Source organism: Dermacentor andersoni, chromosome 9 (assembly GCF_023375885.2).
Source record: "Dermacentor andersoni chromosome 9, qqDerAnde1_hic_scaffold, whole genome shotgun sequence".
In the NCBI taxonomy this organism is placed as follows: Eukaryota; Metazoa; Arthropoda; class Arachnida; order Ixodida; family Ixodidae; genus Dermacentor; species Dermacentor andersoni.
Genome location: NC_092822.1, coordinates 8,432,413 through 8,445,311, shown reverse-complemented (window position 1 = coordinate 8,445,311; position 12,899 = coordinate 8,432,413). Strand labels below are relative to the sequence as shown.

The 12,899-nt window shown below is 46.8% G+C and overlaps 1 protein-coding gene across 10 annotated transcripts in view; it reads left to right on the top strand.

Annotated features, from left to right (window-relative positions):
- Positions 1 to 12,899, top strand: part of shot (dystonin-like protein short stop) — a 306,414-nt gene that overhangs the window by 214,163 nt on the left and 79,352 nt on the right. For 9 of the 10 annotated variants that reach the window (XM_055068483.2, XM_055068482.2, XM_055068481.2 and 6 more), the window contains 6 exons: positions 1 to 219; positions 7,175 to 7,387; positions 7,528 to 7,690; positions 8,314 to 8,415; positions 9,034 to 9,461; positions 9,940 to 10,308. In XM_055068483.2, the coding sequence (XP_054924458.1) occupies positions 1 to 219; positions 7,175 to 7,387; positions 7,528 to 7,690; positions 8,314 to 8,415; positions 9,034 to 9,461; positions 9,940 to 10,308 (1,494 nt within the window). The remainder of the gene's footprint in view (positions 220 to 7,174; positions 7,388 to 7,527; positions 7,691 to 8,313; positions 8,416 to 9,033; positions 9,462 to 9,939; positions 10,309 to 12,899) is intronic. The other variant, XM_055068486.2, reaches the window with a different exon arrangement.

The window sequence follows — 12,899 nt, the reverse complement described above, 5'->3', positions numbered from 1 at the left end:
GTGTCAAGCTGCTTGGACCAATTCACTGGCATGGCGAACCGCTTTGAAGAGTGGCTTGCCAGTGTGCTGCAAGCCGTGGAGGGCGAAGAGCAGCCACGCCTTGAGCACGCCATGAATCAGCGTAACCTGCGCAAGGACGAGTTCGAGGACTTGCTGCGTGCAGGACGTGCCTTGTGTGCCAAACGCGATGTTACCGATACTGGGCCTGTGCGTGACAAGGTATGCACATGACTTGTTTCCTTTTTACACTGAACAGCACTCAGTGCAAATCTTGTCCACTTTCTGCCCGTGCCTCAAATCTTTTCATTCTCACCAAGCAGCCCTTGCCTCACATCTGGCCCTCTTTACTGAAAGGGGTATTGATATGATATTTTTGGCTATTCATTTCTTACGTTAAATGAAAGTCCTTCAAGAAGCCACAGGGCACACACAAACACAAAAGAAAGCGTCAAACCATTTGCCGCTGCTCATATGGCACCGCCTAGGCGGCATGGTGCGCTAGAACTTCAGAGAGATAAAGCTAGAAGTAATGCAATCAGAAGGCGACCATAACCACATAGCCAGTTGGCTGAGCGAGGTAAAAGTCCTCAAGTGCCTGCATTGTAATCCGTAAATTCACCACAAAGATGGTGGCGAGCGCTCAACGCCTCTTTTTCTTGTCTGCTAGCCAGAGAACTTCCAGAGAGCAGCCAGACCAAAATCATCCTGGCTTGTTCTGGAGCCAGAACCGTCCAGCAAGAGTAACACGCGACAGAAGTTGATGGAGCAATCTGAGAAAAACGAAGGCGCTCTAGTTGGCTCTGGCAGGCTCTGGCAGCCCACGGGCAGCTAGAAGTGGAAAATCGAAGAGGCCCACTAAAATATATGCAGTAATTATCGTATTTACTCGAACCTTACGCGCATATTTTTTCTGATAAAATGGGGCCAAAAATTGCGTGCACGTTAGAATTAAATACGACCCTAAACCTGCGTTACCATATCGCCATCGGAATTTCAAAATGGCTGCCTCGTACGCACATTGAGTCTAGCTGCTGTAGCTTCCTCCATGTGCTGCACTATGTGTGCTGTGGGGATGCGCGACCCTCGCGCCTCCCCTGATGTTTTTCCCGCATAGCGCGCCTCCTGTAGTGCGGCTTCGCCGCGTGGCCTGCGTGATGCCCGCGGCGGTCGAGTGGTACAGGCGCGGTGCGAGAGATGGCGCGACTGTCGCGCTGCTGCGGGGTTACTTGGGCGCCGAAAGGGAAGGCGCTTGGTCTCTTCGGGTTCGGGAAGCGAGCGCGGACGGACGTGCCGCCCGCGTGCCGCGCCGACCATGGTTCTGCGAGACCATCTCGCGTGGCCGCCTTGGACACCGTTGGCGTGACTGTACACGCGAACGACGAGGCGTTGGGATCCAGCATGGGGCGAACATATTCGCTCGCCATGCGGTCGCGGTAAGTCGGACTTCTAGATTTGTCGCGCGCCCATCGGCATGTTTTGGGGATAGCAACTCGGCTAGCAGGCATTGATCTATGAAAGGTGCAATAAATGCCCTTGTGATTGTTTGCACTACTGTGTTGTCGTTCCTTTGTCCCAAGAGTACGGAGGAAAACCCCATATCTCCCACAGTGCTTAGGCAATGCTTCCTTTGGCTTAGGTTAGTGCACCGTCCATCTTCCCATTTTCTGTGTTTGCTCTATCAGCATGGAAGTGCTGACTGCAAAGACGTGCCGAGTTCATCACAATACCGCAATTAAAAGTAAAGCAATCACGTGTGCGGAGACGGACGGAAATCAGGCAGAATCGCGGGCGTTCAAAGTTCCCGAAACTTGCGTGCGGGACTGGCGCAAACAGGAGAGGTGTTCTGCACCTGTGGCTGGTACATACGGTGCGGCTGCGCGGCCCCTATCTTGAAAGCGATCAGCAGCAGAAAGAAGAGTCTACGCATCTAGGCTCACCATGCTGTGTTCTCGTCGCTTAGTTCGCGTTGAAGTGAGAGGCCGCACAAAGGCCAATTCCCTTGCTCCTGTTACCGTACTTCTTTGCTCCAGTGTTTTGGTAAAGAGTTTCCGCAGTCATGAGTGAGGCGTGTTCACATTGTGCGTGTGTGACACCATGCTTGTTAATTTCGCTAGTAAGTGAATGTTTAAAAGTTTATGTGGCTGATAAAACTACTATCCTTACTTTTCGTATAGCTGTCTACTAATTTGCTATCGTAATCAATACTTTGCCTTTCGGGTGAACTGCGGCTTTTTTGTTTATCACAGCTTTACTGCATTCGGAGTAAATCTTTGTTTTTCACAAATGAGGGAAAGTTATATTTCTGTATGAAAGAATGAGGTGCGCAGTGCTGTAAAGGACTTTTTTTAGGTCACAGAAACGGGTGTGCGTTACTATCAAGAGTGGTTTTTTTCCCCCCGTTTTTATGCATTCGTTAATTTCTTTTGGTCGCCGAAAACAGGTGCACGTTAGAATCGAGGGTGCGTTAGAATCGAGTAAATACGGTACATTATGATTCAGCACTTGGGTAGTAGTCTGTATTAGAGGAACCGCCGCTTGACTAACTTTCAGAAGAGCAACCGGCACGTGCGCTTCATCGAACTGTGTACAGTCGCCGACCGTTTATTCGGACCTCACGGGGACTGCAGAAATATCCGAATAAACAGGTGTCCGAAAAAGCAGATTAAGAAAAAGAAAAAGAAATCCTTTATTTCCACGCACTTATTCGGGCTCGGCAGTAGGCTTGAAAAAATCGTGAATACGCCGTTGCATGCTGTTCCATTTACGCGCAGTCAGATCAGCCTGAATCTCGGAGAGGGTCGTACAGTCACTATAGGCGGTTGAAAGCAGTCACCGCTTGCACACGCTCCGCATGCGACGGCAGCGTAGCACATCGTGTGCCATCTTCCGACTCAGAGTCATCATCCGGCAGCGCAGTAGAAATCTGAGGAATGATCTCGCCGTCGTCGAGTTCTGCGTATGTCAGTACAGCAGTATCGGCACCTGTGAAACTGTCAAATGAGACGGTGTCCGGAATCGCAATGCAACCACTGCACACGCCTCGGCACAACATTTTCGGCGTCAGTAGGGAGCACATCGGAAGCTGGCAAATCCTAGGCCTCCCAGCACCCGCTTTCTGGCATTCCCCTGCGCAGTCTGTGCGGGCACTGTCGGTGCCATTAGACAATTGACGCTATGTTTCTGTATGCCGCTTGCATCACCGCAACCTCGACACAGCACACAAAGCAAACGTCACCACGCCGTCACGCCGATACCGGTCGCACAAACAAAAAGGTGGCCACTCGCAGCGTCGTATACGAAGAAAGAAACAAATCAGCTGCTGGATTGTCTTGACAAGGCTTACTAAGCTGAGACCAGAACTGCTGTAGCTACGAACGAGGCAGAAACGATGATGAACGGTGTTTTGCAGTAGCGCCACTTCGTGGGGCAGCAAGGAGGCTCCATTCAAAACAAAAATGGCGTTCAGCAAGTCGAACCATGCACCGGTCAGAGTCGGTGCATGGTGCTCTCGATCAAGTTGGCTCAAGGAGTGTCCGAAAAATCAGACGAGAGGTTGCAAGGTGTCCGAACTTTCAGCTGTTGTTATACATTATGGTCTATGGGGAGAATGGCAGTGCTGCAAAGCAGACCGAATAATCGAGCATGTCCGAATTTTCGGAGTCCGAAAAATTGGTCGGCGACTATATCCTCCTGAGGCTATGGGGCATTTGTCCAATATATTGGACATCAAATACTCCGCCACTACCCAGGCCGCAGCATGTTTTAGCCTGTAAAACCAAATTGTCCAATATTTTAGACACCTACTAGCGCCACCTATGAAGTTTTGATGAAAATGCATTACTAGTTTTGCCACCAGGGGTGTTTGCAATGGCGGCATTCAGCAGCACGGCTTTCTACGTCGACCGCCGAGAATGTAGGTTCTATTTCTGATACTTTATCACATGTTCTTTTTCTGTGATAAAATTTTGATTAATAAACAGATTTAGTACTTTTGAAGCCATTTTTAATATTAAATTTGCCCTTTGTTGCTGCATACCCACTACCCCAAAAATTACCGGGTAGATTTCCAGTGTCCAATATATTAGACAGCATGCTGTACTAATACAGCCGATAATTGTGAAATACCAAAATTCACTTTTCGTCTCTGTAACGTAAACATCAATTTCTAAAAAGCTCACAAAAATCTGTGAACTTTAATACACCTCGGAACTCGGGAGTATATGTGAGCAAACACAGGAAAACTTGGTGGTTGTGCACTCATCGGGAAAGCCAAACGAATCAGAAACTTGTAGTAATCCTTCGTTTCATCGCCTACAAGGGACAATCAGCTTTTGCAAGGCGAGCCACGAAAAAAGAAACGCAGGCATGGCGGCTTAGTTTGTATACGACAGCATCATTTGTATATACCAGAGCCCACTTGTGGACAGATGTAATTGCATCCCAGTGAGCAACAGATGGACACGCATCTAGCAGTGACCCTTTGAGGGATTAGAAACCAGATAGACATCAGTCTTTAGGAGTGCAACGCGAACATCCCGCAAGATGAAACCAAAACTAACCACTGCACACCTTCGCACACGCGGATGCGCGAGTGGTTGCTGAAGCGCCAGCGTAAAGAAGTCTTGGAATGAAAACCAAGCGACCGTAGAGCAAATAAAGAATTGCCTTAATCTACACAGGGTGGAAGCATTTGCTGGGCAACGAAGAGTAAAAAAATAATTTGTGCCTTTTTCAAACTTGCAGACCGCGCCGTAAATATACAGCATCAACCATTTGGGACTTGTTTGCGGCACCGTATATTTACGGCATTGACCGTGAAAGGATCAACCTTGGCCAGCCTTCAGATAGAGTAGAGGAGTAGACGAGATGGCAAGATGTTTTGTTTTTTGTTTTTTCCCCTGCTGCACGCCTGTATACTAATACCAATATCACTCGAGCACTTCCTGTTGTGCAGTCAACACTGATTGAACTCATTGCAGATAAGCACTGCAATTCAGTAATATTCAAGCATGCTTGTCTTTGATCTTTTTATACAGTAGAACCTCGTTCTTATGTCCTGAGAGAAAAAAAAAAGGAATGACAGAAAAAATTTACTAACCGGGAAAGCGTACGATCCAAAGTAAATAAAAAAATTTGACATGAATCCCAGCCCTCACTAACCTATGATCAATGCACTTTACCCTAGCTAACACTTCTACATCCTGCACTATGCTGGGATCGGCAGAAAGTATGAAATAAATTTCATTTCCTGTTTCACTGTTACGGCTATTCCAGGTCCACTTTCTGTTACTACGCTTCTTGAAAAACGTGTTAATTATTGTCAGCTTATTCCTTTCCGCGAATTCTACCAGCATCTCTCCTCTAGTGTTCCTAGAATCAACGCCGTAGTTGCCAATTGCTTGTTCCATAGCCTGCTTTCTCCCCGCTTTTGCATTGAAGTCGCCCATTATTACAGTATACTGAGTTTGACGTAATAGTTCTGTGAAATCCGCAAGGTGTAGAGAAGTAATTAATAACGGGAAAATCAGACATCCACCCGTTCATAGCAATTGCTACTAAGGAAACCCATACGGGTTCCTCGAAAGAAAAGCCTCACAGTTGAAGAAAAAAAAAACTGAAAGACGCCTCGACACCCTTGGTTCTCTGGCCCTGGACTGAGACCAGGACGAATTTTTCTTCAGCTGTGAGGCTTTTCTTTTGAGGAACCCGTATGGGTTTCCTTTGTAGCATTTGCTATGAACGGGTGGATGTCTGATTCTCCCTTTATTAAGTATACTGAGTTTGCACTTTTCTCATCGCTAATTTAATGTTTTGATTATCGCCTGCTAAATGCGTGCAGCACAGATAGGTTAAGATGCTTATCACAATAGGTTTAGCGGCAATACTGTGAATGCGGCCTGCGACGACCCGGGTGGCGGGTGGAGATTTGCTGGTACCGGAAGAGACTGTGTACGCCGCTATTTTCACGTGAGATGGGTGGCTATATGCTGTTCTTGATTACGCACGTCTCGTGCCTTTTCTTGTTCACATGGGACCTAGCGGCCGGAAAATGTATACAATCGCAGTATGCTGGAGAGAACGGTGGTGTGTTTCGGTTATCGCATGTGCTACGCTTCTGATGGCACCACATGCTGTGAAACGGATAGGCGAAGAGGCTTATTGTAGTATGATGGGCAATGATAGCTGTGATTGCTGCATGTGACGATCCAGGAGAAGATTTGCTGGTACCAAAATGAGAAACTGAGTGCGTGCAGTGTTTTCATATGAGACGATCAGGCAAGCATTGCGATGTAGCCGCTGCGGCGGGCAGCTATATACTGTTCTCGATCGCGCGCACCTCGCACATTTTTTTGTTTACACGGAACCTAGCAGCCGGAAAATGTGTCATATTATTGCAGTTGGCGATGTACTGAACGTTGGTGCCGAAAAATAGTGCTTTCCGGGAACGTATGAACCGGTGAAAAATGAGCTTAACTCTATTGGGTCATTTTTTGTGTTCTTGATTGGTAACATTGGCGCTAGAAAAATGTGCGTAATAGGAACATATCAACAGCATATCACCAGTAATATCACCAGTAAGGATCAAAGCTTCCTGTGTGACGTGTGCAGGTTGGTTAAGCACTTGCTGTCTGCATTGCTCTGAGTGCATTAGGTTCCTGAGACTTCTCTTATGTAATGGGAAAATAGGAAGGCTCTTCACCTTATGTACCCTGTCATGATTTATCTCAATTATATTGTTACGGAAGGATAAAAGTATGTACTTCTTGAAGTCCAAGCCCAGGCCGTCCAGCAGATCTCGGCGGCCCTCGAAAGGCAACGACCGAGTGAAACCGGAGGGAGGCTGCCACACTAAAAGAGGGGCAGACGCGGTCGACCAAAGGGAGTAGTGCGACCGCGGCTGAAGTAGAGGCGCCACACGCCGCGAAGACGTCATGGCCGCGTCACGGTGACGCCTCCCTAACAGGGGCAGGCTAACCGTTCTGCAGGCATTCATAACAAAGTTTCTTCGCTCACTCACTCACTTCTTGAAGTGGGTTCTGGAATACTGCAGCTGCCATATTCATTTATGAAAGGTCTTCAACCGCATTGTCTAAAACGCAAAGAATTGCTGCTTGGCGAAATGAAACCTACTTGTGGTATTCAATTCATTCTTGCAATGCTGTGCGTGTACTAGGTGAAACAGCTGGAGCAACAATGGAAAGAACTTGGTGAAGTGCTGTCTGAGCGGGAGAGGCAGGGACGGCAACGTGCTGAGCAAGGGGCAGCATACGAGACACTGCGACAGCAAGTGTTGACGTGGCTGCAGACAACTGAGGGACGCCTCGACACCCTTGGTTCTCTGGCCCTGGACCGAGACATCTTACGCCGACAGGCTGCTGAGATCAAGGTGCGTACTTCTGTTGTCTAGCAATTCATGCCATCTACACCCTTTGACAAAATTTTTTTTGTCCCTGGTTTTGCTCCTGGTGGATGGAAAGTTACGAGGATGAAACGCCTACATTTTGGTTGGTGTTGCAACTTGTGCAGCCTCTGGTGAAGGAGCATGCTGAGTACGCTTCCACCATGGACCGTGTCAACGAGTTGGGTCGCAGCTATGACGCGCTGCGGGTGGACAGCCGCTCACGCCCGCCTGCCCGTAAGGGAGGTAGCCCCCACAAGGAACCCTATGCCAATGGCAGCAGCACTCACGGTGGGTCATTGCTCCCCTGCTGAAGTCTGTAGCCAGTAGCTGCTACAGAACCTCAAGGCAATACCCTGTGGCTTTGCTGGCTGTTTCGTGGAATTTTAAGCATGCATAGTGCAAGAGGATGGAATCTTATGCTTTTGTACCTTAGTACTTAGGCTACATCTAATATAGCTCTCCCTTCCTATACTGGTAGACGAGTTCGCAGCTTGTGAAAATAAGGGGATAAATGAGAGATGTTATGGTTAGGGGTGGCTACACACCTATTGTGCAACTTGAAATGGCTGCTGTTAGTGTCTGTGAAATAACATGCCTTTTCTTAATGAATTAGTAGATCCCTGTGCACAAGTCCCAGTGGTCGTAATGTTCAGCTGCACACAGCCCACTGCATGCAATGGTTTCAACATGATGGCACTGCATTCTATAGCACATGCTTGCCCTTAGCCTTTCTGCTGAAATTACAACCAGGTTGTTTCTGTCGTGGCTTAGCCTGTGCAAGACATTCGGCGGTCTGAAAATTGTTTATTTTTCTCAGCATAATGGGACTTGCCTTTTGGGTTCCCATGTGCTGGTTCCCTCTGGAAGCTAACCTCTTCTGTCTCCCTGCTAACCCGCATGCACCCTGATAGAGTCATCACCCGAAGGAAGGGCACTGCAGAGTCCACAGTCCAGTGCCTCCAGTGGTTTTAGCAGTAGGCACAGCTCGATCGACCAGTTTGGGCCCCTCGAGGGTGAGTGTGATGGGACCTAGGGTGGCTTATGTGCCAAGCACCACTTGCTTGAGACAGTGGGACTGTGGAGGGTTGTCTGCGACTGTCATCATGAGTGCCTACGACCACACCACTGTTTGGTTTAATTCGCCAGAGAATTATTACTTGTAACATGTATGAACACAGGTCCTTGCGGCAACATTTAGAAATGTGCTGCAGGAGCAGAACGATTTAGGGACCACAGCTGATTGTCCCTGCACTGCACTGTGCAGCCACAATATCTGCATGAGCACTCTCAGCTGACAAACTAATGATGCGGTTTCTCTCTTTTCCTGCCCCACTTCTCTATGCCATTTAAGAGTACAAGCAAGCACATTACACACTTGGTCTAAGTACTACTGACTGGGTTCATTTGTCTCCATCTGTATCTTGATTCATCTGACATTCTAATCCTGTTAACCCTATTTTCTTTTTTGCTATTCACTTTAGCTAGCCTGAAAATTATGTGAAGTAGCAACGGTCATGGCCTCGTGTTGACTAGTCGCAGCTAGTAGCCGCCTGGTTCTGTCTCAATGTGGTGCTGGTCGCATGCTGTGCCTTGACCCATCTCGCCTCGCCTCTCTTCACTCTTTGGCCCAGACCTGAGCCCCGTGCAGCAGCAACTTTCCGAGATGAACCACCGTTACCACCTGCTCGGTGTGCGCCTCTCAGACCGGCAGCAGGAGGCGGACTCGCTATCCGAGGAGCTGCGGACATGCACTGAGGCCATTCGCACGCTGGTAACCTTTGTCAAGAGCCGTAGCGTGCCCCGTGACTTGCCGACAAGCCAGGAGCTGGCACACCAGCAGCTGTCGCAGCTGCGCGAGCTGCAGACAGAGCTTCAGGAGAAGCAACTTGAGGTGGACCGGGCACGCCTTCAGGCCCAGGAACTGCTGCGGCGCCGACCACAGGCACCCGGAGCCGACGCCCTTCAGGCACAGCTGGACGAGCTGCTCAGCCGGTGGCAAGGGCTGCAGGGGGCACTGCGCTCGCGCCTCCTCCTGATACAGTTGCTGAAGGAGTTCCAGGTTGGTGGGCACACACAGCTGGCACGACAGCAGGGGCTTGTTGGCATCACATCTGAACAAATTGTCACTGCCACAACTGTTTTTTTGCAGGCAGAGGGCTAATGGACATCTTCATACACACAAAGTGGTGTATACATCGCTAATAGAACAAAGAACACGTGAATTTGCATTCAAGGGGCTCTAAATGACTCAGCATTTGGGTTGACACTAAAGTGTTTGACAAAATGAAATTTTCTTGAGGACAGCTATGTGACATCACATGTTGTGACGTTCAAGTTTATCTGTTGCAAGTAATTGTTGCTTAAAAACAGTCAGTGTCCCTTCCATATTGTTTGTAAATGGGTGTAGTTACAGCAATTCAAGTTTGTCAAGATGGTTTACAGACACACATACATTGCAGATGTGCTTTTTTGGCTGGCCATTGCAGTCAGTGAAAAGTATTGTGTGTGAAAAACTGCTTTTTCCTTCATTTCTGTAGGATACCCACGATCTTCTGCACAACTGGCTCATCCAGAAGGACAAGATGTTCCAGGTGTTGGGTCCAATTGCAACTGAGCCACGCCTGGTGGCTGCCCAGACACAGCAGGTGTTGTGTATGCGCGACGAGCTTACGTCACAGGAGCCCCTGCTTCGCCGCTTCACAACCTGCGCACACGAACTGCTGGACCAGCTGGACGACAAGGATGGTCCAACTGAACGCCGCCTTCGTGAACAGCTGGATGGCATAAAACGCCACTGGGCTGAGATAGTGTCAAGGCTGGAGGAGCGGGAGCGTGCACTGGGGGCAGCCACTGGAGCTTCGTCTGAGTTCCAAGCAGCTCTGGCCCGGCTCTTGGACAGTTTGCAGGTAGAGGCTTTGCTTGAGTCATCTGCTGCTTCCGCACTTACAGCAGAACACGACGCAGTCCATGATCTTTGAACTTGTAGCGCTAGAAGAGAGGCTGCTATGCAGGACCTTTATTTTAGGGAGGTACTATGTCTGTATCATAAATTTATTATGATGGTTTGGTGGCCAGCTACAGTGGAATCTCATTGATACAATCTTTATGAGAACTGGAAAATCAGATGTATCGTAAAAAAATCGTATTATCCAAAGCTAGGTCAAAAAGGTATGAAAATAGGTGCACTCTCTGTCAAATTCAACAGCAAAGGTCCGTATGGCGTATAGTGATTCTGCTCCACAGCTTGAACCAAATGGTATCATGTCCCACGCGCGGTGTTTCAGTTATAGATCTTGTACTGACTACAGATCCGCAAAGTATGTATGTATGCATCCTTGACTGCATGAGTGACCACAATGTTATCCACTGCAAGTATACCATAAAATATGAAGAACCTTGTAATGCAAAGAAAACCATATACGATTACAACAGAGAGGATGTACGCGCACTAAATAATGATCTGCTAACATTTTCTACGCAGATCTTAATCACCTTTTCTGAGTGTGATACGAATGAAAACTGGCAGATCTTTCAAAGGACGCTCACTGAACTAAAGGAAAGATATATTCCAAGAATTACTATCACATCTTCAAATAAAAATACATGGTTTACAACACATGTTAAGCGCTGCATTAATAAGAAGAAAAGAATGTACTCAAAGGCAAAGCATTCGACCTCTGCCGATGACTGGCAATGCTTTCTCGAACAGGCAAAACTTTGCAAAGCAGAAATTGAAGCAGCAAAGGAAGTTTTACAACTATGACTTATTTCAAATGTTAAAAAAGAACTGCAAAAATTTTGGGAAGTAGTAAATCCGAAACCATCATCATCATCCCTTGTGTCGATAACCAAAGATGGTGAGCCTCTTCTGCAGTCCAATGTTGCAGAAGAATTAAACACTTTTTTGTGTTCGGTTTTCACATCAGAAGAACCAGTGCCACCAGATCTGAACTTTTTCAGCTTAAATACTTCAATGAAAGGCCTCACAGTCACTCACGAAGGCGTAGAAGCCGCTACAGATCGTCTACCAGTTAATTCGGCACCCGGACCAGATGACATCTGCACAAAATTGCTAAAGCTTACAAAACCAGCTATATTACGTATCTTGGTCGCTATTTTTCAACACTCAGTTGATACAGGATGCTTGCCTGACGCCTGAAGGAGTGCACGCATGATTCATATTTTTAAGTCTGGTGATCCCTCTTTAGTCTCAGACTACAGGCCCATTTCACTAACAAGCATATGTTGTAAATTACTAGAGCACATCATATCATCCACCGTAAAAAAATTTCTAACAGATCACAATTTCTTCTCTAGCAATCAGCATGGTTTCCTTCGTGGTCATTCCTGTGAAACTCAACTATTCGAATTGGTAACTGACCTCCACGAAGCGGTTCATGGTGGACTAAAAGTAGATGCTATATTGATTTTGCAAAGGCATTTGACAAAGTTCCGCACATCCACTTATTAATGAAGCTAACGAATCTTAACATAAACAGTAGGAATATAAATTGGAAAGCTAATTTTTTAACCAACCGAAGTCAGTCTACGTGACCGGGTACTCACCTTCACTTCTGCATGTAAAATCTGGTGTACCACAGGGTGCGGTCCTGGGTCCAATATTGTTTCTGATCTATAACGACATAGGAAACACTTTATCTTCCACTATCAGGTTATTCGCAGATGACTGTATCATCTACAGACGAATTAGTAACATCGAAGACGAGAACTCATTACAGGTAGACCTAGACAAACTCGCATTTTGGTATTGCCAGTGGCAAATAGAAATTAACATTTCTAAAACTAAGGCCATGACGTTCACGAGAGCACATAACCCGGAATTGAGCTACTACACAATTCAGGGAATCCCTGTTGAGAAAGTATCCACATTTAAATATCTCAGAGTTCATTTATCCTCTGATTTATCTTGGAACGAGCACATTAATACCATAACCAGTAAGGCATCCAAAACACTCAGCTTCATTAAATGTAACTTATACTTGGCGAACTCTGCTACTAAGTTATTATCACGCACTACGCTTGTTGGTTCAAAGATAGAATACGCATCCATTATTTGAAATCTGCATCAAACTTATCTGATCGATCAACTCGAAGCAATACAAAATAAAGCAGCAAGATATATCACAAAGAAATACTCTTGAAACTACGGAGTTATTGATATCAAGGAATCGCTTTCATTGCCCTCTCTTCAAAACCGCCGACTAACAACATTATTATCACATTTTCACGCGCTTTATCATAGTAAATCCCTGTTCCATGACTCTTACATCAATGTAGCTCATAGTATTTTTCAGAGTTTTGATCACCCATTTAAAGTGCAACCCTTTTTTGCTCGCACTAATCTGTATCGTCATTCTCCATTACTTTTGGCAATATATCATTCGAATAAACTACCGAGGGACATTGTATCTGCCATTAACCATGATGTTTTTGTTAACAAGTTAAAGATTTTCCTAAATGTGTGATTATTTCTGCG